This window comes from Myotis yumanensis, unplaced genomic scaffold (genome assembly GCF_028538775.1).
Source record: "Myotis yumanensis isolate MYYU_CA2020_CCGP unplaced genomic scaffold, mMyoYum1.0.hap1 SCAF_10, whole genome shotgun sequence".
Lineage (NCBI taxonomy): Eukaryota > Metazoa > Chordata > Mammalia > Chiroptera > Vespertilionidae > Myotis > Myotis yumanensis.
Genome location: NW_027223761.1, coordinates 58,213,254 through 58,240,806, shown reverse-complemented (window position 1 = coordinate 58,240,806; position 27,553 = coordinate 58,213,254). Strand labels below are relative to the sequence as shown.

Below are 27,553 nucleotides of genomic sequence, written 5' to 3'. Positions count from 1 at the left end.
AAAAAGATACAGCATAAAGCTTCCCTTTTATTATAAAAAACAAAATGGCTATCAGGTATAAAAATTTCTAGGTGCTTTATTTTCTGTTCCCATGATTATCTTATCATGAACCGGTAACAGGACCACACTTGAGTCCTCATGAGAACACATGCACAGATATTACCACCTGTTCTTTTAAGCTTTGTCTGAGGAATAACTGAAAACCAATGTGATCCTCATATGTCTCCCTTTCCCCGATATTTTAAGGCATTATTTATTTATTTATTTTTATTGTTTTAAAAGTTATGTTATAAATTATTAAAGTTATGTTATAAATTATCTTAGGTTTCAGAGAGGAAGGGAGAATGAGAGACAGAAACATCAATGATGAGACAGAATCACTGATCAGCTGCCTCCTGCATGCTCCATACTGTTCTTTAAGGACACCTTTTTGGTTTCTTAGATCACAATCTCTGAGGGGACATTCTGTTGACAAAGCATGTATGTTCTGTCGAGTGTCCTAGGCACCGCTGAACGAGGTGGTACAGTGGTCACATCCATTTTAGCCCTTTTCAGGAGCAGAAAGGACTCCATTGAGTTTAGATTTATAATCTGGAAGCAAAAACTTCAAATAGAAGGAAGAATGATGGTAATAATAAAGTGTTTTTCTGAACTGCTAAAGAATGTTTACTGTTAGAAACCATGTGATCCATTCTATTGTCATCTTAGGTTGCACGAAATAAGCCAGTCAGAGAAAGACAAATATCAGATATCATTTATATGTGGAATCTGATGAACAAAATAAACTGACAAACAAAATAGGTCCAGAGACATAGAAGCATGGAACAGACTGACAGATCTCAGAGGGGAGGGGATGGAAGGGGCTGTAAGAGATTAACCAAAGAACATAAATGCTTACATGCATAACCCAGACAATAATGTGGTGACACTATCTTTTTAAAAAATGAATGACAGGCTGCCTGCTTCAAATCATGCAGTATATAGTTGGGGAGAAGGCAAAGCTGAAACAAGATTGGCCATGAGTTGACAATTTTATTGAAGCTGGGTAATTGGTACATGGGAAGTCATTATAATTTTTCATTTTTGTGCATGTTTGAAATTTTTATAATAAAAGGTTTTTAAGTCTCTCAGAAACAATTAAACGAAAACAAATAAATGGAAATGTGCCAGACCCATGACCTTGACTGAGGGGTTTGCTTATGCCCGCAGCTGTGGGACCCTGGCCCTGGGGCCTCTCTCCAAGACAGTAGTCACACACAAAGGAGCAGAACTTTATTTTCAGGTTTTATTTCATTCTTTGAAACACCTTCACAGTTTGAAACATAGTAACTTTTAGCTTAACATTTACAGTGGCTAACTTCTCTGATGTTAATATTTTCCTGTCTCGAAAAACAGACAAAAACCTCAGGCTCTAGAATCAAAACTTTCCACAGGAATGTTCAGGATGGAGGGAGCTTTAAAAGTGCAAAATAAAGAAATGGAAAGAAGAGGCAAAACCTTTCATGACATATTTGGGGGGCAATTTAATGGACACCTGGGTTTGCCCCTGAGGCCTCTCATTGGGCATTCTTTCCCATTTCTCCTTTTATGAAGATTTCCACCCCTGACGTCTGACAAGCTGAGAGGCAGAGTTCTGAAAAGCAGGTGGTAAAAGAGGACTCAGACTCCAGCAGCTACTGGATCCAAACCGGTTTCCCGCAGATGGGCGCAGTGTGTGAAAGGAGAAAGACATAAGCAGGTCCTAGACACCCCGTTCTCCTCCCCATGCCTTTCCAGGGCACTGGAGACTGGAAAGGGCACAGGGGTGCACGTTCACACGTGTGTGTGCAGGAGGTGGCCTGAGGTGGGAACTTCTGTCAAGAGCTAGTGCTACAAATCACGTGCAGACTAATTACTCCCTTGCCTTTTGAGTCAGGTAGTGCCTTCGGAGCCCTTCTCTAGATCTCTGGTAGCTCCTGTCTGAATATTGCTAAAGATTTCTTCCTGCAAGCCTGGATTTATTACTCAAGGAAAGATGACATACTAACTTCTGCTGACAACTCCTTATTCTGCCACATAGGAAGTAGAAAAGATGTGGATGTTAAGGACATGAAGTGGGGGATGAGAGAAGGGAATATTCTTTGTCTCTCTCTCTCTTTTTTTTTTTTTTTAGCTTAAGAGGAAGGGAGAGGGAGAGAGACAGAGATAGGAACATCGATGAGAGAGCACCAACATTGATTGGCTGCCTCCTGCATGCCCCCTGATGGGGATCAAGCCTGCAACCTGGACATGTGCCCCAACTGGAAATTGAACTAGTGATCCCTTGGTGCATGGGACAATGCTCAACCAACTGGGCCACACCAGCCAGGCAGAAGGGAATATTCTTACTCTGCTTTGCATGGGCGAATTTGCAGCTAAAGACTGGGGACTCAGCTAATAGCTTCAGCCTCCACCAATAATTGAGATGGCACCTTTGGTCTGTAGCTAAGAATACTGGAGAGAGAAAAGATAATGGAAAATAAATGCAGTCATGATTTAGAGCTTGCCAAATGGAAGCAGGGATGGAGAAACTTTCAGGTAAACATGCTCACCAACACTTGAGAGAATAAGGCCAAAGCCAGCTGAGATCCAGCCCCCAATTTCACAGGGAGCCCAACACCCCAGAGCATTTCATCAATTTCCAGTACTCAGTATAGTGCTGGTTGCTTTCAGATCACTGAAGAATCCTCATACTGACTTCCTGTTGTACCACCCGTTACGCAGGCCCAGCTTTCACACAGCCGGGCAAGGAGGCGCCTGCAGGCCAGATGCTGCTCATGGTGAAAACTGTGCTCCTCATACCGGCTGAAGCTGGGGCCACAGGAGGGAAAATTCATGAATGTTGGACCAAGACAGGAAAAGAAAGATAATTTTGTTTCCTTGTTCCCAATGCTGGTCCCTCAAGAACAAATTAAGCTCTCTTCCCTGAAGTTCCAGGCCATGGGGGTGCTCGCCCTTCTCTGAGCAACTCCCTAAAGCACAGCAGCACCCCTTGGTCTCGTCTGACCTCTGTCTTGGGCAGCAGATGGTCTAAACGCCTCACGTTTTCTCACAACAGCCCCACAGCAGAGGGTTGGAGGGCAGAACAGAGCAAGCAGGAGCACAGACAGCCTGCTGGCTGCACACATGACCTCGAGTGCTCTGGCCTCCAGCATGGGGACACCTCCAATGGCTATATTCTGGGCCGAGCAGAGCACAGTGAGCAAGCAGCCAGTGCCTGCCCTACGCCATTGCCCGAGGATTAGCACAGCTCTGGGCTGCAGCCACGCAAAGCACTCTTCTCCTTGACTTTCATGCACGTGCAAGAACTGACTTGGTCCAATCCAGAGTCCTCAACTCCATGCAGTCCACTCTGTCCACGGCCGGCAGGCCCATCAGGAATGGGCGGCTGTGGCAGGACAACAGGAGGCTCTTAGCATGGATCGGTATGTTTGCTCCTTCCACTGGAAAATAGTTTTCCTCTTGAGGTAGGAATGTCATTGGGCTCAGCCTTGGCTAACACTCAACATCCTGTAGCTCAATCTCCTCAGTTGTGCTCTCTGCAAAGCAAAAGACAAGTCCATCAGTTGCAAATCAGCCATAAGGTGGTTTTTGGTGAGAACCAGCTAACGTGGGCTACCTCCGGCCATGAAAGCATGAGCTGATTATCACAAGGCCCCGAGAATTACCTTTGAGCTTGTGTCTTCTCTTCCTCTGGAATTTATATGCACACTTATTGCAAACCCACATGAGGCTAATTAACACTGCGGCCACAGCAGTGAGAAAAGCAAGGAAGACAGCGACGAAGTGGAGGTCTTCATAGAGGATCTCTGTGGGGTGGGGGCGGGGAAGAGGAGGGGGGAAGATGAGTCATTTTTAATGTCATGAAGTCGGCCTCCCACGCACAGGGCCTCTGGAGCTGTCTTACCCGACACATGCAGCACGATGGTGCCAAACTGGCTGCTCCCCAGGCGCTCGGTCACCGTGATGACATAGTAGCCGGAATCCCTCACGCCCACACTGAACAGCTGGATGGAACCATTGTCAAAGGTGCAGACTCTATCCTTGTGGCTCTGGGAGATGTTGGCCTGAGTGCCTGGCTTCCACTCCACGATCCTCTGCACCCCCCAGGTGGATGTATACTTCCATTCGATGGTGGGGATGCCATGGCAGGAGTATTCCACGGAGAGCAGGATGTCTTCCTCCACCGTGGCATTGATGGCAGACTGGGGGATGTACAGTGACACGCCCTGACCTGCAGGATGGAGTGCTAGATGTGGGGCAACTTATATGGACTTACAGTGGCGTGAACTTCTATAATTCATTGATTTATTTATCAAATATCTATTGAGTGCCTATTACATGCCAAGCTCTCTCTTACGTTCTGGTGTTAATGCTACAATGGTGAATGTTATAGACTGAATGTTTATATGCCCCCAAATATCTATATTGAAACACTCATCCCCAATATGGTTGTATTTGGAGTTGGGGCCTCAGAGGAAGTAATTAAGGTTAAATGAGGTCATAAGGGTATGGCTCTGACGCACTAGGATTAAGGTCTTTATAAAAGGAGACACTAGAGCAGTGGTTCTCAACCTTCCTAATGCCGCGACCCTTTAATACAGTTCCTCATGTTGTGGTGACCCCCAATTTCATTGTTACAAATTGAACATCATTAAAGCATAGTGTTAATCACAAAAACAATATGTAATTATATATGTGTTTTCCGATGGTCTTAGGCGACCCCTATGAAAGGGTCGTTCGACCTCCAAAGGGGTCACGACCCACAGGTTGAGAACCGCTGCACTAGAGAGTTCATACCCTCTCCGTGCAGGGGCACACATGGAGGAAAGACCATGTGAAAACACGGCAGGCAGGCAGCTGTCTATATGCCAGGAAGAGAGGTCTTACCAGGAACCAAACCCTGCCAGCACCTTGATCTTTCCAGCTTCCAGAATTGTGAGAAAATAAATTTCTGTTGTTTAAACCCTCCAGTTTGTGTATTTTGTTCTGGCAGCCTGAACTGACAGACAGTGAACAAGATGCAAGGTTACTGTCTACTGCTCCCTGCAGCTTTCATTCTGTAAGGGGGATGTACAAGGGCTGAATGAACCAATGAGATCATCTTAGAGAATGACAAGTGCTTTAAGGATGGTGAAACAGGGCATGGTGGCCAGTGGGGATGGCGTGGTACACACCCTTACATAGAGTGGTCATGGAGGTTCTCGCTGAGCAAAGACCTTTTGATTAAGACCTAATGGAGGGAAAGGAGGCAGCCAGATAAAGGCACGGGGGAAGCACATTTCAGGCAGAGGGAACAACTACAAAGGCTATGAGGTGAGAGTGGGCATTGCTGTGTTTGAGGGACAGGCATAGGCCAGTAGGCTAGAACACAGAAAGCCTTGGGCAGAGCTTACGAGACAAGGTTGGAGAGACGGGCAGGACCCCTGAGGTCAAGGTCAGGGGTGAAGTGTTTACTCAAGGGCGATGGGAGGCCATAGAAGAATTAATTGGGAGGGTGACATTCTCCATTAATCTTAAGAATGTTTGCTGTGGAAAACGATATGGGAGTGAAGGGACCAGAATAGAAGCAGGAAGAGCAGTCAGGTGGCTGTGCACAGGACTGGTTAAGAGATGGAGATGTAGCCTTGGAGAGAGTGAAGAGTGGTCTGATTTAGGGAATTTGGGAGATGGGGGGACATGCTGGTGAACTAGAAGTGGGGGTGGGTGCGGCAAAGAAACATCAAGCCAAGATTTCTGCATGAAATGGGTATATTGATAGTAGGGCCATTGGCTAAGGTTACGTATATGTTGTTATACTGTATTAAGTAGGCACCCGGCACAGGCCCTATGCTAACTGCTTTACACACATTCTCTCAGCCTCATGCAACCTATTGTGATTCTATCAAGGATTTGCATGTAAGAAACCTCAGGCTCCACAGGACTAGCTTGTCCAAGTTCACTCTGCAAGGCTGAGATTCACACAAGGGCTGCCAACTCCAAAATTGACATATTTATCTTGTATGCTCATATCAAAGGTCAGTGGTTGGAGGGAGATGGCCCAGATGTGACAAATGCCCCCACGCTGAGAGGAGAGGTCAGGGCTGGCTGGAGACCACAGAATGAATAGGGCAGGATTCAAGCTTGGAGGCCATCCCCTGGTTTCCACCTCCACTTCCTGTTTAGCCCTCTCACTCTTTGGGTGCCCAGTTGCCCTGGGGCCCCTGCTGTGGCTCTAGGTAACCACACCTGTTACTTTTCCAGGTCTTTCTCATTGTCGTCTCCCATTCCCAACATATCACATTTGTGCTGCTCTCCTAAGACCTGGCTAGGTGACTGATAATCTGATAAATTCCATGCTGAAAAACTGGGAATAATGGCTTTCAAGCGTTACAGCTGTCAAGTTACAGAAATGTATTTTCTCTCCAACTCTATTTTTTAAAATGTTAAGCTCACAGAAAGGTTGAAAAACAAACGAAATCCATATCTATATACCTTCTCCTAGACTCACCAATTATTAACATTTTGCTACATTTGCTTTCTCTCTCTTTTTTCTTGGGAAGAAAACAGAGGCCAAATTCCAGGACAGCCCGTGGAGGGCAGGAATTATGTGTTTTCGTCATCTCTGTTGGCCCCCTGAACCCAGCATAACATCTAACATAGTTATTGATCAATAAATGTTTGCTGAGGAAATGAGTAAGTGAATGACCAAATATTTATAGAAGCAAGAAGAAGGATGAGCCATTGCTGATAGGACTGTTGCTGCTTCAGTAGTTTAAAAATTAGGCACATCTGGCCCTGGCCAGGTAACTCAGTTGGTTAGAGTGTTGTCCTGATATGCCAAGATTGCTGGTTTGATCTCAGGTCGGGGCACATACAAGAATCAACCAATGAATGCACAAATAAGTGGATTAACAAATTGATGTCTGCCTGTCTATCTCTCTCCTCTCTTTCTCCTCTCTCTCTCCATCTCTCTCTCTCTAAAGTCAATCAATCAATCAATAAAAAATTAGGTACATCTAAAAGCTAACAAACATAAGAAAGAACTACAGTCAAGGGTTTTCTATGCCAGTTACTATATTATTTATTTACTAGTGGCCCAGTGCACGAATTCATGCACATTGAAAGGAAATTAATTAGAAGAAATATTTTAATATTGCTATTTGCCCTTTCTCTATAATAGAAGTGCCAACCACATTCACAATTGACAATGACAGATTGAAACACACACGTGTGATTGGCACCAGTGAGAGCTTTATATGTATCACACATGCGCAAATTGACTTAGCCTTTTATATAGAACAAATTTGCTTAATTAGACCTGATTTCTGATGTAGTTAAACTTTTTCAAGCCTAGTGAAGCACCCCAACATCTCTTTCAGGTAATTGTCAGCAACACAGCAGTAAATATCAACACGAAGCAAATTATTATTGTAGATCACACAGGGAGAACAAAGGGCAATATATTTAACTGCCGTAGTGTTTGACTATATTCTGCACAGTGAGAAAACCTGAAGTCATTTTCAAGGTCCACCATTTCTTCTTTTCAGTTGGGTCAAGTTTCTAAGCTTTCTAAATCTCCATTTTCTGGCTAATGAAAAGAAAATAGGATTCCACCAAGTCTCCTATCTACCTACTCCAGGACTTCTGTGAGGATCAAATGAGATGAGGCATGGGAAAACACTTCACAGACATTTGGTTAAAGTGTGAAATGTTTGCACCTGGCTATAAAGCAAGTGGTGTTCCTGGGCTGAAGAAACTGCAAGGAGGCTAGTCGCTAGGGAGAGGAAGCCAGGCGTTGCTACGTGACATCATTACCCAGCACCCACAGCCACCATTTCAGGGCTGGGCTGGGCTGTGGGCCGAATTTTGCGCCATGGGGTCTTGGCAGAGTTTTGGTGGGGTGTAACTCCAGAGTGGTGGCAGGGCCTGTGTCCCACTTGGGGGAAGCCGAGTGTTGGTTTGTCGGTGCCAGGTCCGTGGTGCCAGCCAGTGTGTGTAACAACAGCTCCTGTGTTGAGCACCTGCCCCCTGCTGGTCAGTGTGTGTCATAGCAACCAGTCAGATGGTCAGACACTTAGCATATTAGCCTTTTACATATATAGATTATGTGCTTTACTATCTCTTTTATTTTTTAAATGCAAGTCAGCAACATGTCCACATAGCTAGGAAATGGCAAAGGTGAGATTTGAATGCAGTTTCTGTAGGATCCAAAACCCATCTTTTTCCCACTCTACTTGGTGACTGACTATCATTTATCTATATTTTCTGATTTCTCTGACCACAAATAGGAGCATTTGGAACAGTGATTACTGTAAGATCTGAAGAACCATATTTAGAAGTAGTGACAATCTGCATCATCACATATATGTATTCCATATATGTCCTAGGTCAGTGATGGCGAACCTTTTGAGCTCGGCGTGTCAGCATTTTGAAAAGCCCTAACTTAACTCTGGTGCCGTGTCATATATAGAAATTTTTTGATATTTGCAACCATAGTAAAACAAAGATTTATATTTTTGATATTTATTTTATATATTTAAATGCCATTTAACAAAGAAAAATCAGCCAAAAAAATGAGTTCGCGTGTCACTGTCCTAGGTTAACCATGTTGACCATTATTTGAGCCTTTCAATTACTTTGGCTCAAGAAACAGCAACACTGAAAAACAAACAAAAATAAAACAAGCCCAAGTTTCTCAGACGTTGATATAAAAAAAAAAAAAAAAAGAATACAAAAGCATTCACTTTAGAATGGAGCGGAGAGGCCATGACTGAGTAACTTAAGCCTCAAGCCTTTGGGGTGTTAAAACAGAGCAAAATAACATTTGGCCGGGGCCTAAAGCGACATTGTGCCTAAAGAACTGTTTGCAAAGATAACAAGAAAGCAGATATTGTGACTACCAGACTGGACAGAAGACTACAGACTGAAAATGAAAAACATTCTTTAGAATTAACATCACTATGTTAGCCTTCCTACACCAATAGAAATGCCTTCCTTCTATTGATATAATTGGCCCCTCCCCTTTCTCGTACCCCTTACTTTTGTCTCCTAATCAGAACACTATTTGGATTTCTGCCTGAATCCGTGAGTCCTGAATAGCTACTCTTTCTTGATCTCAAATAAGCGCTTGTTGCTTTTCACTTTGGCCTTTTATGTTTAGGTTAACACTGATACAGGTGTAAACTGACCAACTAGTTCACGTTGATTTCTGTCTTTTCTCTTGATCAGAAAAACCTCCTCCTAATCAGACAAACTAACCAGGTATTTAAACAGGTTTTAGGAACAACGAGTTTCTCCTCCTGTCAATCTACCACATAATTAGAAATAAATGATCCATAGCAAAGATGGAAAACTAACAGTTCCAAGAGTTTAAAGGCAGACTGCTTGTCAACTGTTTGAAAGTTGAATTAATGAGTTACCACCTCTGCACCTCATGCTAAAACTGTTCCAGAACAAGTCCAGAGAAACTTAGTGACTAGACCAACATTCAGAGCTGGCTTAAAAGTTCTACTCAAGGAGGTGAGTTCGATAAATCAGGCTCTACTTATAGAATGGATGCCAGGCAGCCACAGACAGGAGGAGCTTTGTAAGAACAAGGAACGATGTCTATGACACGTTACTAAGTTACAAAACAAATTTATAGCCCAGGCAGTGTGACTCTGTTGGTTGAGTGTCGTCCCATGCACCAAGAGGTCGCCAGTTTAATTCCCGGTCAGGGCACATAGCCAGGTTGTGAACTAGATCCCCAGGTGGGGGTTTGCAGGAGGCAGCCAAACAATGTTTCTCTCCTTCTCCCTTCCTCTCTCTCTCCCCCCCAAAAATCAATAAAAGCATATTAAAACATAAATTTATAAAACAGCATAATATGATCTTACTTTTATTTGTGTAAGTATGTGCTAATATGTAGAAAAATGTTGTAGTAATATATGCTAAACTGTTAACAGGAATTTCTCCTTAGAGACTGGATGACAAGATTTTATTTTGTTATACATTTATATAATTTTTAACTTTTCACAGTTACTCATTGAATAAATAAAAAAATTAGTGTATTATGCTAAGTGAAATAAGCCAGTCAGAGAAAGGTAAGTATCACATGATCTCACTCATATGTGGAATCTAATGAACAAAATAAACTGATGAACAAAATAGATCCAGAGACATAGAAGCATAGAACAGACTGTCCAACCTCAGAGGGAAGGGTGGAGATCAACCAAAGACCTTGTATGCAAATATATATAACCCATGGACACAGACAATAGGGTGGTGAAGGCCTGGGCACATAGCCAGGTTGTGAACTAGATCCCCAGGTGGAGGGTCGAGCTAGAAGAGTTCAATGCGGGGAGAGGGGGCATGGAAGGGACATAAGTAATACTTCCAACAATAAAGATTTAAAAAATATTTTTAAAAATATTTTTTAAGTTCTCCTGGTTAGAACAAACAATCTCATTGGCAAAGTTTAAAGAAAAGTTCAGTGTAAAAGTTTACCTTGCTTCTCATTATTTAGAAGTTTTGGGATGTTTTTGTCAGAAATGTACTGAAGGAACCTAAACTCTTATTTGTATCAATTAGCCTAGGGTTAATTTGGTTTCATCATAACATTGTTTTGTTTTAAAGTCTCAGTTTCCAAGAATCTATAGACATGGTAAGTGAGAACTTATACTCAGAATTGTTCCTTATTTCTTTTCTTACAAATAAATTACAGAGGTAGAGCTTTGCTGCTTTTAAAAACATATTATTTGAACCAGCAATCCCTCTCCTGGGTATTTACCTGAAAAACTTGAAATCATGTATCCGCAAAGATATATGCACCCCTATGTTCACTGCTGCATTATTCACAGCCAAGACATGGAAACAACCTAAGTGTCCCACAAGAGAGGACTGGGTCAAGATGTGCTACATGTACACAATGGAGTACTACTCAGCCAAAAGAAGGGATGAAATAGCACCATTTGCAACAGCATGGATAGACCTTGAGAACATTGTGCTGAGTGAACTATGTCAGTCAGGGAAAACCTAAGAACTATATGATTTCACTCATATGTGGGATATAAAACTGAAATTGGTGAACACAAACAGCAGTGTGGTGACTGCCAGAGGGAAGGCGTTGGGGGAAGAAGGGGTCCTAGAGTAAGGTGACAGGAGGAGATCTGACTTTGGGTGGTGGGCACACTTTGGTGCAAGATACAGATCTTGTAACACAGAAACCCTCATCTGAAACCTATTTGTTCATGTTGACCAGTGTCACCCCAAGCCGTTTAATAAATAAATATTACAAATCAGTAAATAAAAATGTATTCTTTAAAAAGGATCTATTTCCTGAAATCACAACAAAGGTCGATACTGTTCAGAACACAGTTCCGGTGGACCAGGTATCAGCTAACGGTGAGAGGTACATTGCCCGCGTGGCCTCTGAGGTTAAGGAGTCGTGGACGAGACCCCTTAATCAGGACATTTTCACCCTCATCCGGAAAGCCATCGACCCAGCCTTGCGATTATCAGAGGCAGCTGGGAACCAGGAAATAAGTATCGCATCATTGTTGTCTTCATCCTTATCGAGCCTGGAAGCAGCTAAACCAGGCGTCAGAAAGCCAGGGCTCAGGGGTGGGTGGTGGAGTGATGAATCACCCTACAAAAGCGTTATTTCCATTGGTATCGAGGTGTGGTGGAGACACCTGAGGCGGGCGGGACCCACAGAGGTTCAGCCATGCTGTCTCCTTGCTGTGAGACCTGCTGAAAGTGCCTTCACTTCCCAGATCCTCGGCGTCTTCCACTTAGAACGAGGCCGGGAAAACCTCCGGGAGGAAGGCTGTGAGGATGAGGGACACGTGGAAGGCCCAGCAAGGATGAGCACTGAGGGCTGACCCAGGATCTGCAGCCCCACCAGCTGCCCTTCTCACAGTAGTTCTGTGTCGCTGGCCAGTGTGACCAACCTTTCTGGTTTGCCTGGGACTGAGGGGTTTCCTAGAAGGTGACGAGTGTCAGTGCTAAAAACAGGAGAGTCACAGGCCAACCAGAACAACTGGCCACCCTACCTGAGACTCAAAGGAATGTCAAAGAGCAAAGAGTAAACTCCAAGGTGTACAAGAGCTGATTTCTAAGGCGCCCCAGGCTCTCAGCATGGGTGGGTGTAGGACAGCCCACTGGGTAAGCTGAGGGTGGACAAAGCCATTCCTCCCTTAACGCTGGCTCTGAACACACCTCCCAGGGGTCAGCACTCCCACTGCCAGCCCATCTTGGTGGGGACCTCCCAATCGTTACAGAACCTCACCTGCACTCGCCACACCTCCTCCGCCGCCTGCTGAGTATTATTACCCCCGTTTTACTGAGGACAACTCCAGTCCGCAGGAGTTTGGGAAGAGGCGAGACCCTCATTTAAGCGGAGGGTGGAAGAATAAGATGTGAAAAGCATGGGAAAGGGTGGAAGCACAATTCCAGCGGGGAGAACAGTGTACCCACCCCAGGGAGCCATGGCAGAGCCTCAGGTTTGGGGCCTGGTGACGAAGAAGTGCAGGTTGGCTGTAGTGAGGAACAGACAGGCTTGGGATCACCGGCAGGAGTTCTCCCTGGGGCAGGGAGGACACGGCGATGTTTGAATAGAGGAACGTAGGATCTGAACTTGGCTCCCAGAAGGGCAAGCTGGCAGCAGAGTTCGTTATCATGTACACACATCACCCTCATTGCACCAATGTGCTTGTCCTGTGCACCTTCAGGAGAAGCCCTGGCTGGAGCCCAAACCGTTGGGAACAGCCGGGCGTGGCCCTTCCTGGGCCTGCCCTGGGGAGCAGATAGGGAGCAGCAGGAAGCGCACCTGTGCACAGTAGGCCGTGAGATTTTGCTTGGAGAACTCGTTTCCCATCCAGCTCAGAAACCCAGCTCCTGGCACAGGGCCTGGCACTTTGAGGTGCTCACAATATACTCGTATGAATCCTTGTGGGACATCTGGCCTCGTGCAAAATGTCCACAGAGACACTTGGTCCCACCAAAAGCTGCTTGATATTTGATCCTGTACCAAAAGGTCCATGGGGACATTTGGTCTGTAGTTAATATTAACATAAATCCTGCTCTTCTGCAAGATTGGAACCCTGACCCATATATCTAACCCCAGGTACCATGACCAGCGAGGCTACCGAGGTAAGAAGGGTTATGATTGGCAACACAGCCACAACAGAATTATTGGAGCAATAAAACATAATAGTATTTTTCATTATACATCTTATAAACTAAACGTAGAAATAAACATGATGGGTCCTTTGAACCCAGGGACATTTTCTAAATGTGGACATTTTTGACAGGACCAAATGCTGGATAATTGTATGAATGAATGAATATTATGTATGCTCTGCCTGTCAAACTGCTGCCAATTTGGAGAGATCAGGGAGGATCTATTTTGAGCTGAAGGAGTGAGTAATGGTTCTGGCTGAAGGAGGTGCTGGCAAGACCCCTCTCCCAGCCTCAAGTCTGCTGAGAGTTAAATAGCTAGAAGTGGAATTGGCACAGGTTTACAAAACAAAAATATCCATGTCCCTGCCTCATTCCTGGCTTTCTTAAATGAGCTTGGAATTCTGGAAACACAGCTGTGTGTAGGAGGCCTGCACAGCAACCCCAAATAATGGCCCTTGGGTTTAAATGCCATGAATAGAGCTGATGGCTGACACTTGTACATATTTTACAGGGTACCTATCCCTCCAATTAGCTCAGGTATTTAATTCCCCACCCCCACCAGTGCCTGATTACCCAGAGACCAGAGCTCCGCTCATCTTCAAGGGAGCTCCCCCACGATCTTGCTGTTTAATGGCCTTGGAAAGTCACACAGATGTCAGCCAAACCCAAACAACATGGACAGAGGCAGTTTTAGACAGAGGCTGGCAGGCTGCTCCCCTCATCAGGTTCCTATATTTGTAGCCCAACCAGAAAAATCACTCCACAGTAGCAACAGCCACCATTCCCATGGGTAGCACCTGCTGGGTACCAGATGTCACACACTATTATCACAGCCCAGTGAAACCCGGCTGGGGAAGTTGAATGACTTGCTATCAGACTGGTAAAGATGAAGCAGTTGGATAACATTGTGTGGTCAGGAGTGTGCAGAAGTTATACTTCAAACATGACTGTGGGGATTGTAAATGGGTGTGACCTAATTAGAGGGCAATATGATGAAATCTAGAGAATTATTTAAACAGCACTTACTTCTTGACCCAGAGGAACTTATCCTACTAGTAATAAGGGCATATAGATGCAGAGATAGAAGTGAGTATTGTCACTAAAGCATGGTAGTCGATTATAGTAAAAGGCTGGGACAATCCATGTGTTCACTGAAGGAAAACTTGGACACTAGCTACCTGGAGTCAGCACAGACTCCACAGGGTAAGGGCTCTGCCAATCACAAGTCCTGGTCTCTCCTACTTCTGACCAACCGGCTACACATCAGGGATTCCCACGACCCCCTCCTCAGGTTTGATAATTTGCTAGAACAGCTCACAGAACTCAGGACAGCACTTTACTTACTATCATCAATTTCCTATAAAGGATACAACTCAGGAATAGGCACATGGAAGAGATGCATAGGAGGAGGGTGGAGCCTCCATGCCTTCTTTGGGTGCACCTCCCTCCCAGGACCTTGATGTGTTCACCAACCCAGAAGCTCTCTAAACCCCTTCAATTTTTTGGGGGGGAGGTGGAGGCAGGGAGGTAGAGTGAGAGGTTGTGGGGGATTCCATTACATAGGCATGGTTGAATAACATCACTGGCCATTGGTGACTAACTCAATTCCCAACCCTTCTCCCTTCGGGGGGCCCTGCAGGTCAGGGGGGTGAGGCTGAAAGTTCCAACCCTCTAATCACATGGTCAGTTCCTCTGCCAACCAGACCTCATCTTCCGATGTCTCCTCATTAACAAACAAAAACACACTCTTATCACTGCTGGTGATTCCAAGGGTTTTTAAAGCTTTGTGAAGGGAACTGGGCACTCACACCAAATATAACCAAAGATGTTCCTGTCACTCAGGAAATTCTAGGGTTCCGGGTGCTCTGTCTCAAGAACCAGAGGCAGGGACCATCTACTTCTTTTAACTGGTCATAACCAGTTAAATAAATTATCCATGTTCATACTTCGAATTATCGACGTTCACACTTTAGTTCATACTACAGAGACATTAAAAAATGAGGCAGGCCTATATGCATTGGTATTAGATAGTCTCAAAAATAACAAAAAGGCACAGGGCAGAATGTTTCCATTTGAGTAAAGTAGTGAATGTATACACGCACACTTACCCGTGGAAACACACAGAACGCCTCTGCGAGGAGACACTCAAAACCAGGAGCTGTGGTTGTCTTTGGGGAGGAGACTGGGTGCCTGGGGTGGAGGAAAGCCTTGTATTTTCTCTAGACCCTTTTAAACCGTTGGAATATTTTAGGAAGTTTGTGAAAAACTTAAAAAACAAAAACAGTGCAGTCCTAAAAATAAATGCATGCCAACATTGGGTCTGAGCCCCGGATTCTTCTTATTTGAAAATGTTAGTGATTCACATTTACACCATAAAGCACCTACCAAACATTACCCAGACCTGTGAAGCAGGCAGGAGACGTGGGTTAAGGAATTATGCTTTCTGCTTCACAGGTACTTGCTTATTTGATCACTGAGAAAACTATTACCAGTTTATTATAAAGAAAACAACTCAGAAGCAGCCCATGGAAGAGATGCATAGAGCAAGTGAGGAGACCGAGACTCAGAGGCACAATGCAAGAGCCTAAGTCCTTGCCCAATAGAAAATCAGAACTGAGACTGGAACTCAACTCTTTGCTGCTCCGCAGTTGCCTCCAATAAGGTAAGGTACTTGGATTATAGAGGTGAAGTTTTTTACTTATTTTGTTTCCCCAGTCCGCACATTGCTCCATGTTGGTAAAGACTTGGGAGACAGATGGGATAAGAAGCTAGACTGAGTCTCGACCTGGGCTTTCCAATACAGTAGCTGCTAGGCACGCAGAGCTGATGAGCATGTGAAATTGCCTAGTCCAAACTGAGATGTGCTCTACGTGTTAAATACACGTCAGATTTTGAAGGCTTAGTACTTAGTATGTTAGGATGTAAAATAGCTCATTAAGAATCTTTACATCGATTATACATTGAAATGGTAATTTTTGGATATATTGGGTTAAACAAAATACATGATTAAAATGAGAACGTAAAAAGAAACAGGTGAAGTTAATGTGGCCACTAGAAAATTTAAAATTACATATGTGGCTTGCAGGTGTGGCTCACACTATATTGCTATTGGATAACACCGGTTTAGACTTTCACTCCACCCTTTTGGAAAAAAAAAAAAAAATATATATATATATATATATATATATATATATATATACACAATATATATATATATATATCCTGTTCCCTTGAGGGTATTCCACTTTCTCCCCTTCTCAACAATGTGCGCGCTCTGCCCTCCAGTTCCAGCATCCCCATGGACAATCCATCTAGCACCTTCTTCTACAAGAACATTCTCGCTCCATCTACCTTGGCCTCCAGTAAAGCAGCCTGCTCTGACCACAGCCTTCTCTCTTTCCTGTTAACTGTTCAACCTCTCCACTGGCCTCCTCCATCCTTCCAGGGGTGGGCAAACTTTTTGGGCCACAATGGGTTCTTAAACTGGACTGGAGGGCCGGAACAAAAGCATGGATGGAGTTTTTGTGTGAACTAATATAAATTCAAAGTAAACATCATTACATAAAAGGGTACGGTCTTTTTTTTTTTTTAGTTTTATTCATTTCAAACAGGCCAGATCCGGCCCGCGGGCCGTAGTTTGCCCACGGCTGTATCTACCTGATGATTCCCTCTGCTTTTCCCAACCCTTCCCCCTCCCTATCCAGCCTCGTTTCCATCGTCTTAAGCAGTCCTTCCAATTCTTTAATCTCCATTGACCTCTGTCTTTTCATCAGATTTGCCAGGTAAATTCCCAGCCCTGGATCGACCACTCTCTTCTTCCTCTCTGCCCAAACCTGAGCAGTCAACGCTGCAGAAGCATGTCCCATGGCAGACACTCTCCAGAACAACAAAGCCCACTGTTTCCAGTGCACCTTCAGGTCACCAAAATTCAAGAGGGCCCTCCATACTGCCAGTCTCACTATGTTTGTTCACATAAATTTACTCATATTTTTTCCACAATTACTAAGACAAGGTCCCTTCCGTTTCTTTGGACCTACAAATTCCTCCTCATTCTCAGTAGATGACCTTCACCTCTTGGGACACTGCTGACCAATCTCGCCTGCTTGAAACACCCTGTGGCTTCTGGGTCACCACACTCACCCGGTGTTCTTCCCAGCTCCTCTCTGACGGTAGAGTGGACACTTAGCAGGCATCGTGAGAAGTCTGCTCCACCCTTCTCCCCAGATGCCAGGAAGGCAGGCCTACCTGCCTGTGGGAGCAAAGGGTGGCAGAGGAGGGCAAGATGCTGTCCGGGGAAGCCCTGGGAGGGCCATCCGTGCACGCTCTGTGGAACCAAAAGACCCAGGTTCTATTTTGGCTGCACACACCCTAGTGGTGTGACTGGGCAAATCCCTTGACCTCTCTGGCCCACCATTTTCTCATTTGCAATTAGGGATCATCATGGTTTGCTGTCAATGATAATAAAAACACAAACCAAAAAAACATGTGGGTGAGAGAGCATGACAGGAGCAATTCCATGGTGCAGAGGACCTCCCTCCCCAGACTTCTCACCCAGAAGAAGTCCTGAGTCCAGGCCATGAGATTTGAATCCAGCCTCATTCCATTCAATGAGCATTTGGGAATGGAAGCGAAGGGGACTAGCATCTGCGGGGCACCAACTCAGCGTCACCTGCTCCACGTGGAAGTCCATTATTAGTTAATTTGGTGCCCAACCAGCTCAGCCCAATCTTTTCTCAGAGCCCCTGCAGAGTGGGCCTTCGGAACCAAGGAACAGGGGGCTAAGTAATCCATTTGCCCCCTTCGTCCTCTCTAATGCTAGCACACAGCATTTCTCAACATTTAGCTGCATCAGAATCACCTGGAGCCCTTGTTCAAACACTGTCGCTGGGCCTCAGCTTCAGTTTCTAATTCAGTGGGTCTGAGATCAGGCCCCTGTTGGAAGGAGCAGGCAAGCAGGCATCATGCCCCTAGGTCTGACTCACCAGCCCCCAGCAGTGTGTGACATGACAGATAGCTCACTCAAACTGAGCTGTCAGATTGAACTGTCAGTCTACCTGACATACAGAAATAATTGTGCTTCAAGATCACTGGAATCCCATCCCAAGTATGCGGAAGGTTTGGTTCATGGTGGGAGGAAGAGCAGGTCTGGTGTTCTGCTTCTGGGCGTGACTCCTAAGAGATGTGACCCTGCCCCGCAGTGAGCCTGGGGCAGGGATGATACATTCGTAAACCAGGGCAAACAGTACACAGAGCCTCACGTTGGGTCCCCTGGCCCAGGCCTGGTGCCTAGGGACCCACTTCTCCCTCCTGATTCTTTGGCACGAGTGTAACTATTCCACACCTTCCACCTATGATCCAAGACCTTCCCAAGCCGCATTCCTTTAACTGTTAGATGACTTACTAGATTGAATATGAAGAAATTGGCATGAGCTGAAAAACCTGGTATTACTAGAGAATTGTCACCCTGCTACTGGCGCAAAGGGAGAGAAGATGGCCACACTAAGTGCTCATTATTTCCTGCTGTCAGAACTCTTTCTTTCCCTGCTCACATGGCCACCTCCTACTTTGCCTTCAAGACTTCTTCTTCAAGAAGCTTCTTCCCAACTCCAAACTAAGCTAAATGCCTTTCTCAGTGCTCCCAGGGCATCTGACCTCCCTCTGTGCCACATGACACCCATTGCGGGGACCATGCTGAGCATCGCTGGCTCCTGGCTTGGTGTGTCTTACACAGCAGGTGCTCAGGAACTAATTATTGAACCAAACCAAACTTCAAAGCAAAGCAACCTTGTCTCCTGTCCTGATCCTGGCGGGAAAGTATCTATAGCAGGGGTAGGAAACACCTGGCCCACAGGCTGTATAAGGCCCACCAAATCATTTGGTTTGGCCCTGCCAAGGTGTTAGGGGTGAGTTCATTAAATATTTGAGCAAATACCACAGGGCTAATTTTTAAGTAGATAATTTTGCCTGGCCCGCGAATGATGTTATAAATCTCCAAATGGCCCTTGGTAGAAAAAGGGTCCCCCACTCCTGATCTATAGGTTTGTCAGGGTGAAACCACAAATAAGACACAGGTGAGACTCTACTACACACAGTGGTGGCGGTCTGAGAACCGAAGGGGGAGAAACAAGCTGTTTCCATATGATGACCCTAAAAGAGGGACATGGAAATGGCCCAGTCTGCCTGTGGCCACACATTAGAAACACCTGAGAACTTAAATGAGAAACAAGAGTGCTGGGTCCTGCCCTCAGAGATAGCAATTTAACTGTCTTGGTAGAACATGGGCATCTGTAGGTCTTACAAGCACCGACCACCCCCCACCCCCACCCCCCCCGCCCCCAGGTGGATCTAACATGCAGCCTTGGCTGAGAAGCACTGAGCCAGCCCACCCTCCTTGTCCTGTGTGCTAGGGGAAGGGAGGTGTCCTCATATACAGGGCTTACCCCAGGCCCTTCCACTTCTGCCGGCTGAGGTTCCCTAGGAAGCCCCAGAGCAGCCGAGCTGCCCCCACCCCTGGGATACACCCCAGGAGGGGGAAGACCAATGTGCTTCCTGGACCCCACGTGAGCAAGGAATGTCCTGTGCTCTCTCTACAGCCCAGTGTGTCAATTCCCCTTTGCCCACGGGGCTGACGGGTTCCTTCCCAGCCCAGCAAACCAGTTATGGGAGAAAATCATTCTCCAACTTTAAACCTGCCAATCCTGCCTCTCTCCTACTCCCAATTCTGCTGGGTAAGTAAATAATTTCCTGGTCCAAGCCCATTTTCCAGGAAAAAGCCATATATGGCCAGACCAGGGCCTGAGAGCACTGGACTATAAAAGGTGCAGTGTCAGTGGGGTACCAGTTAAATCCCAGGTAATGCCTGCTAAGGCAGCTCGCCACTTCCCCTTATTTTCTTTAGCATGTCCAGACCCAGCCAGGCCGCAAGATAAATAGTGCACCTTGCAGTATGCCTAGAATGCGCTTCTCCACCCAGTCCTGCTGAATACACTTACTCATCCTTCAAGACTCAGCCTCACCTTCTTCATGAAGCCTTTCCTACTCCCCAGGTTGGCTGCCTCCTGGTGACAGACAGAAGCTACACACATTCTCTCGGGAGGAACTCAACTTCAGTCCCAGCCAACAGAGATTACAGCAAAGCTGTTGATTTGTAACATGCATCCTGACTGTAGACATAAAAAAATGTATAAGTCTTACAGCGAATGAGATGTATGGGTGTCCTTAGGTCCTGGGATAATGGAGAAAGGAGGGCCTCCTCCCTACAGCCCCTTCCCAGATGAGCAGGGAGCATATCAGGACTCCTTTGAGATCAGGAACGAAGACATCTGGGTGACTCTTTGGTTGAAGCTACCTCTCCCTCAATAGCTTCAATTTAATCCTCCAGGCATTTGTGTGTGTGTGTTTGGGGGTGGGGGGCACAGGGGACGGGGGGGGGGGGGTGCAGCAGGCGCCCATCAGTCTGGAAGTGGTGCTGGCCTTCCACATCCTCCATATGAATCAGTAGCACTATACTTGTCACCCCGTAAGAGGGGTCTGCTCTCCCTCAAGTGAGGGCTAAACACTTAAAGCTTAAACATCTATTAGGAGGAGGCTGGCTAAGTAAAAATTAGCACATTTGCCCTAACCGGTTTGGCTCAGTGGATAGAGCGTTGGCCTGTGGACTGAAGGGTCCCAGGTTCGATTCCGGTCAAGGGCATGTACCTTGGTTGTGGACACATCCTCAGTAGGGAGCATGCAGGAGGCAGCTGATCGATGTTTCTCATCAATGTTTCTAACTCTCTATCCCTCTCCCTTCCTCTCTGTAAAAAATCAATAAAACATATTTTAAAAAATTAGCACATTTATGTGATGACATAGGTATAGAGGTTGAGAGGAATCAGTGAGATCTCTGCCTATCAACGCAGATAGAGCTAAAAACAATTGGTGTAAAAACTAAGTTGCTGAATAACCAGTACGGCATGATGGCATTATTGGAAAGCATCCCCCAAAACCACTTTGTTTGGTGGGTACATTTACAAGTTAATCTGCAAGTTCAGCGCAGAGCGAGACCACACTTTATCTGTCTGTGTGTCATCCAGGTCCAGTGGAGAGCCTGGTGCACAGTAGGTGTGCAGTAAACGTGTGCCACATTGAGTGGCAACACTGGTGACCACTGGGGCCGTTTTCTGGATCTATGAATCTAGGCATCTCCCCAGGGGCCTCAAGGGAATTCCTCCTACACTGAGTCTCCCTCCCCTTCCCAGCCATCCTTCTCCCAGCTAAATCCAGAACCCATAGCTCCATTCAGAACCGGCAGCTCCCAGCCTGTTCCCTTCCTCCCGAGACCCAGACTGAGCCCCCACGCTGTTCCTCTGCTGGCTTGGGCACTGGGCTGGGAGCAACTCAGTGGGGCCAGCTCCCCCTGGTAAAGTGGGGGTGCTAAAGGACACTCATGTGTGTATTCATGTATGTGTATGAGTATGTGTGTATGTTGGGGTAGCAGGCTGCTTCTCAGAAGCTGGGGTTGGAACACAAGAAGCAAGCTGACAAGGACCCAGGCCATTAACTAAACTTCCCTGCGTTAGTCTCTGATCATTTGCTTCTAAATGAGAGGGAGCACCAGATTCTCACAGCCCTGATGGCTAACTTACCATGTTGAGAGGTGAGAAAGGAAATGAACAAGGTTCCTAGAAAGGCACTCAGCTTGGCCTGCTGCAGGAGGCCTGCCAGCTTTCTGAGTGGACAAGCTTTTAAATCAGCCTTAGTCAGCTCAGGCTGCTATAACAAAATACCAAAGAAGGGGGAGCTTAAACAACAGACATCTATTTCTCACAGTTGTGGAGGCCGGGAAGTCCAAGATTAATGTACCCACAGACTCAGTTCTTAGTGAGGGCTCTCTTCCTAGCTTGCAGACAGCCACGTTCCTAATGTATCACATGATGGGGCGGGGGGGTGGGGGGGGCGCAAACTCTGGCATCTCCCTCTTTTTACAAGGACACTAAATCCTATCATGGAAGTTCCACCCCCATAATCTCATCTAAACCTCATTATTTCCCAAAGGCCCCACCTCCAAAAACAGCACATCCTGGGGGTTAGGACATCAACATATGAATTTCAGGGGGCGCACAAACACTCAGTCCATAGCAGTCTATGTATAGAGAAAACGCTTCAGATGCAGGCTGTCTGTGAGTTCGTGTTTGTGGGGTGAGCTTTAATAGAACTTCAGTGTAAAGGATGAACATCAGACTTTCTGGGTGGCAGCTTTTGACAGAGGCTGAAAAGGCAGAAAATGGAAGGAGCTGGTGAGAGGGAGCCCACTACATCATCAAGGCTGGCCCTGAAGCACGGGCCTCTTTTAGGCAGGTGTACTTCCATTCAATGACTTTTCAGGTCGAGAGCCTGGCTGACACTGGGTTCGTGCTAGGGACCAGAGCTGGATAGAGTGCCTGCCGCCTGGAGCGTACAGCTGTGCAGGAGCCAGATGCTGAGTGGAGAATTGCAAAACTTGTACCTGTCCTCCAGGTTTCGCACGTGCTTCCTCTTTGTCTAGGACACCCTGTCTACTCTGGTGCTCCCGTTCACCTGTCATGTCTCAGCAGATGTAGCTCCCTTTGGGGGGCTTTTTGCGGCTCCCCTAGTCTGATTTTCAGTCTCCCAGGGCTCGCCACCCCAAGCTGGCTCTCCTGATTCCTTGTCTGTGGACAAGACTGTGATCAGTGCTAACTCCAGTACCCACTGTGTCCTGCAGGCAGTGCTCTGAGTGAGTGAGTGAATAAATGAATTAGACACTGTGGTGAACGGCAGGCCCTTGGAAGTCAGGGAGAGCTGTGCAGATGTGGCCTGAGAATGGTGGTTGGAAATATGTGGTGGAGGGTTGAAAGATAATGGAAGAGGTCACTGCAACTCCAAACACACCTACCCACCTGATGGGCTCCCAGCAGCGATTTCTTGCCCCACAGACAGCTAGATGCACAAGCCTTACGCCAGTTTTCCTGGGCTTCTGAGGTCTGCAGCTTCCAAAGCTGATCACTAGCCAGAGAGGCATTACCGTCAGAAGTGCTGGATTGCCCAGGTTTGCATCCTAGCTGCACCACTGGCTAGCTGGGGACTTTGTGCAAGTAACCACCACCTCTCTGAGCCTCAGTGTCCTCCCTGGTGAAGCAGGGAGAAGAGCAGCACTTATTTCCTAGGGTGCCAGGGGACTATCTGACAGAAGTCAGTCTTGTCAAGTCTGAGGGATGGTGAACCCCTCGGGGCTTAACAAGTGCTGGCTCCTCCTACTGGTCCTCCCCCCTCCAGTGGCCCTGCACTGGTCACTCTTTAAACCTCAGCTGACTAATCCATAAAATGGAAATGATAATAACGCTAATGATTAAACCGGAAAGCAAGACTGCTTTACAGTCTGTTGTTTGTGTCTCTGGGCGAGTTTGTGGGGCTGTGCGTTGCCTCCAGTCAGGGGGTTTCCAGTGCCCACGCTCCGCTCAGTGCAGAGGCTAGACCACCCTGCATTCAGGCCCAGCACCCAACCCTTGCAAGAGAGTCTGTCTGAGTGAGCCAGGAGGATGGGGGGAGGGGGCGGAGGAGGGAGTGGGAAAAGGGAGGGGGGAGGGGTCCCAGCAGTAGGGGCGGGGCCCGTGCGCCCTATGGTCTCCGGCAGCTCAGGCGCAGGCTGGTTATTCCAGGAAAAAGAAATGAAGCCGGACGGCTTCCGGCTCCGATAACGCCCGGCCGGCGCGGCGCCCCCCAGAATTGTCCCAGGGGCTGGCCCGGGGGCTCCGCTCTGCCCGGGTCCTTCTGGCCCCGGTCGGCGCCAGCTCCAGGCCGCGCCCAGCCCCCGGGAGGGCCAGCCGAGGTGGCCAGGGCCGGCGGCTGGGCAGCCCAGACACCCCAACCCTCCCCCGCCCCGCCCAGCCCCGAGCTTACTCTGCAGACAGCAGGCTGCGGCCAGGCGGAGGGCGAGCAGCCCCAGGGAGATGCCGCGGTGCTCCCTCCTCCGGCTCGGTAGAGGCCTCATGAGCAAGCCCGGGAGGCGCGCCGGGCATGGGCTGCCCCGCGCGGCCGGCTGTGCGCCGCCGCCGCTCCTGCCTGCCCGGCCGCCTCCCGTCTCCTCCTCCTCCTCTGCTCCTGCGAGTCCTTCGGGCCCGATGCGGGTGAGCTAGCTGGTTGTGCTCTGGTTGAACCAGTTCCCAAGGATTTGGAAAGAGAGAGGAGAGGGAGAGAGAATGGGAGGGGAGGGGAAGGGAGGGGAGGAGAGGGGAGAGAGAGAGAGAGAGAGAGAGAATGCACACGCTTAGAAGTAAATACTGGCAAACATGGAGCAGTCTCCTTCCGTTCACACCCAGTTGACTGGTATCGATTCAAGATTCGCTGGATGCTGGCTGGCGGGAAGGAGGGAAAGTACTAGCTGTTGCCTCGGGACCAAGAGGGACCATCTAATGGCTCCACGGGAAAGGAGGAGGCTTTTAGGAAACTGAAATGACAACCTGAGGGGAGAGGAGGGAGAAGAGGGGAGCCAGGGAGCCCACAGGCTGGCTGGCTGCTCTGGGTGGAGCCTTTGGACAGTGATGATATACTCATCCGAACCCATCTATCCACCTAACCATCCACCCATTTATCCATCCATCATTCACCCACCATCTGCCACTCAAACTTCCACTACCCACCCACCATCCATTTATCTACCACCGTCATTCATTCATTCATTCATCCATCCATCCATCCATCCATCTAAGAAGAGTTCACTGAGAGTCTCCTCCTTATTTGCACAGGGCCTGACACTTGGTAGATAGAGAACACGGGTGGGATGAAGCACTATGCTGGCTCAGTGTTGGGGATACAAATATGAACAAGATAGGAATGGCCTGTAGCTGGTTTGGCTCAGTGGATAGAGCGTTGGCCTGCTGACTGAAGGGTCCCGGGTTCGATTCAGGTCAAGGACACGTATCTCCGTTGCAGGCTCCTCCCTGGCCGGGCCCTTGTCGGGGCTTGAGCAGGAGGCAACCAATGGATGTGTTTCTCTCACATTGATATTTCTCTCTGTCTTTCCCTCTCCCACTCCTTCTAAAAAATCAATGGAAAAATATCCTTGGGTGAGGATGAAAGCAAAATCAAACCATGAGATAGGTATGGACACCTCTTTAGAAATCCTAACAAAGGGTGGGGCTGGAAAAATGAGCAGCTGCTGTACAGTGCATATATCACTTTGATAAGGGAGACCAGAATGCTATAGGGACTCAGAGCAAGAGTACCTAACCCTAGGGGAGGGGGAAGGAGCACAGGGTGGGAGAGGAATTAGTATTGGTCCCAGCTAGTCATGAAATTCTCTCTTTCTCTCTCTCTCTCTCTCTGTCATGAAAGTCTATTCCAGTTTGATAAAACTGGATTTCCTAGCCTCCCTTGCAGCAGGGGGCAGCAGTGTGATCTAATGCTGCCCAGTGATGTTTAAGGGAAGCCTCCTTGGGGTGTTTCTAGGTAGGTTTTTGTTTTCCTGAAAATAGAGACGGATAAGGCTAGGGCTGCTCCTCCCCTTTCTTTCTGCCTTGAAGACAATGATAATGTTTAGATCTGTGGTTCCTATCTTGCATCCATGATTTTGCATGGATGAAGATAAAAGCCATCATGCCAAGTAAAGCGGTGGAGCAGAAAGATGGAAAGATAGAAGAGCATGGAAGTCCAGCATGCTTTCCTAGCTCCTTCTTCTGGTTCCTACCGGGGACTCTTTGCCAATTCTGTGAATTTGCAGTGAGGCTGACAGTGGCGGTACCCTGCTGACAGCCGCAGGATGGATTGTGAGGCAGGTTGACCAATCAGAGTACACTCTTCACCAGCCAAAGTGTTTGGTTCAAGGATGGGCTGGTCTTCCCTGGGGATTACATGAGGCCATTGTTGGGACTTCTAAAATCAGAGGATAGGAGGAACCATCTTGACTGTCATGTGCAGAGGCCCTAAACTAAGAACGAAGCCGAGATGACACAAACAGCTGGGAAGTGAGAAGAGAGATGGAGCCCCAATGACATTGTGTGTCTGGGATTCTACACTTGCCTTTTCCAGTTGTGATCAAATAAGTACCCCTTTTTGTCTCAGAAAATTTACGTTGTATTTCTATGACATAAAATTGAGAAAGTCCTGATTAATACAGGTGATCTTCCTGACATTTTTCTGTTGTTTTTTAAAAAATAAATTTTTTATTGATTTCAGAGAGGAAGAGAGAGGGAGAGAGAGAAACATCAATGATGAGAGAGAATCATTGATTGGCTGCCTCCTGCATGCCCAACACTGGGGATTGAGGCCGAAACCTGGGCATGTGCCCTGACCGGGAATCAAATTGTGATCTCCTGGTTCATAGGTCAATGCTCAATGAAAGAAAGAGAGAGAGAGAGAACCATCAATCAGTTGCCTTCTATAGGATCGAACCCACAACCCAGGTATGTGCCCTGACTGAGAATTGAACCAGCAACCTTTCAGTGCAACCAACTGAGCTACCCTGGCTGGGCGACATTTTTCTGTTTTCTTTATTCCATGTAAGGGGATTCAGGAATCACTTGTATCCGTTTGTTTATTCATCAGATTTTTATTAAATCTGCCCCTGTACCAGGCCTGCAGCTCCAAAGATGAATCACTCATGGCTCCTAGTCCCAAGAAGCTCACAAATGAATGGAGACAGAATGATCCAAATTGAGAAAGGCCTTCAGGTATACGGCTCTTCCCGCTGAGGCCAAGGAACAGGAAATGGGCTGTATTGCTCACTGTCATATACCTGGCACCTGGCACCTGGTAGGTGCTTAGTAACTATTTGTTAAAGATATATATGAATGAGATAAACAGCCTGAGAGATTTAAGAGAGAAGAAAGAACTTCATGAGATAAAGAGCTACTGAAGGCCAGCTAGACGGACTCAGTGATGCTATGAGTTCTTATCCTACTTCTGTCACCTACCAACTCTCTGGACCTCTGAGGTGGTTGGACTGTGCCAGAAATGGTTAACCCTGTCTGCACATTAGAAAAAAAGCACCATGCCTTGGGCCTCACTCCCAGTTCAATTGAATCAGATTATCGGGGGTAGGGAGTGGCATTAGAGTTTTTCAAAATCTCTCTAAATGATCTCATGGGCAACCATGACGGAAAACCACCACTCTAGATGAGTTAGAAGCTTCTTGTGGTCATGCCGCTGACATTTAGATCTGACTTTATCAGATCCTTTCTTTAGAGTAGGATTCCATAGAGGTAGAAGAATCAAGGACGATGGGCCAGGTACAGAAACTTACCAGGAAGAAAACCCCAGATGCCTAGCAAGGGGCAAAACTGGGAAAACAAGAACCTTGCCCCCAGGGTAACCTATCCTCCCCTAGCATATCACTGGCCATGCAGTTTGGACCCCTGATCTTTGATATTGCCGGTCAGGTGATTTAGCTTCCCTG

General features: G+C 47.0%; 1 protein-coding gene across 1 annotated transcript; it reads right to left on the bottom strand.

Annotated features, from left to right (window-relative positions):
• Positions 1-767: 767 nt before the first annotated feature.
• On the bottom strand, positions 768-24,478 carry VSTM5 (V-set and transmembrane domain containing 5). The gene is made up of 4 exons (XM_070425853.1): positions 24,061-24,478; positions 3,926-4,252; positions 3,687-3,827; positions 768-3,557 (listed from the first exon to the last, which is right to left on the bottom strand). The coding sequence occupies exons 1-4, from the start codon at positions 24,149-24,151 to the stop codon at positions 3,514-3,516; spliced, it is 603 nt and encodes a 200-aa protein (XP_070281954.1). The 5' UTR covers positions 24,152-24,478; the 3' UTR covers positions 768-3,513.
• Positions 24,479-27,553: the final 3,075 nt, after the last annotated feature.

Bases quoted from the DNA above. Each gene is read 5' to 3' on its own strand.
- VSTM5 (XM_070425853.1), bottom strand. From the start codon at position 24,151: ATGAGGCCTCTACCGAGCCGGAGGAGGGAGCACCGCGGCATCTCCCTG. The intron at 4,253-24,060 runs GTAAGCTCGGGG...TCCATCCTGCAG, and splicing joins CGCAGCCTGCTGTCTGCAGA to GTCAGGGCGTGTCACTGTAC. The intron at 3,558-3,686 runs GTAATTCTCGGG...TTTGCTTTGCAG, and splicing joins GAGAAGACACAAGCTCAAAG to AGAGCACAACTGAGGAGATT.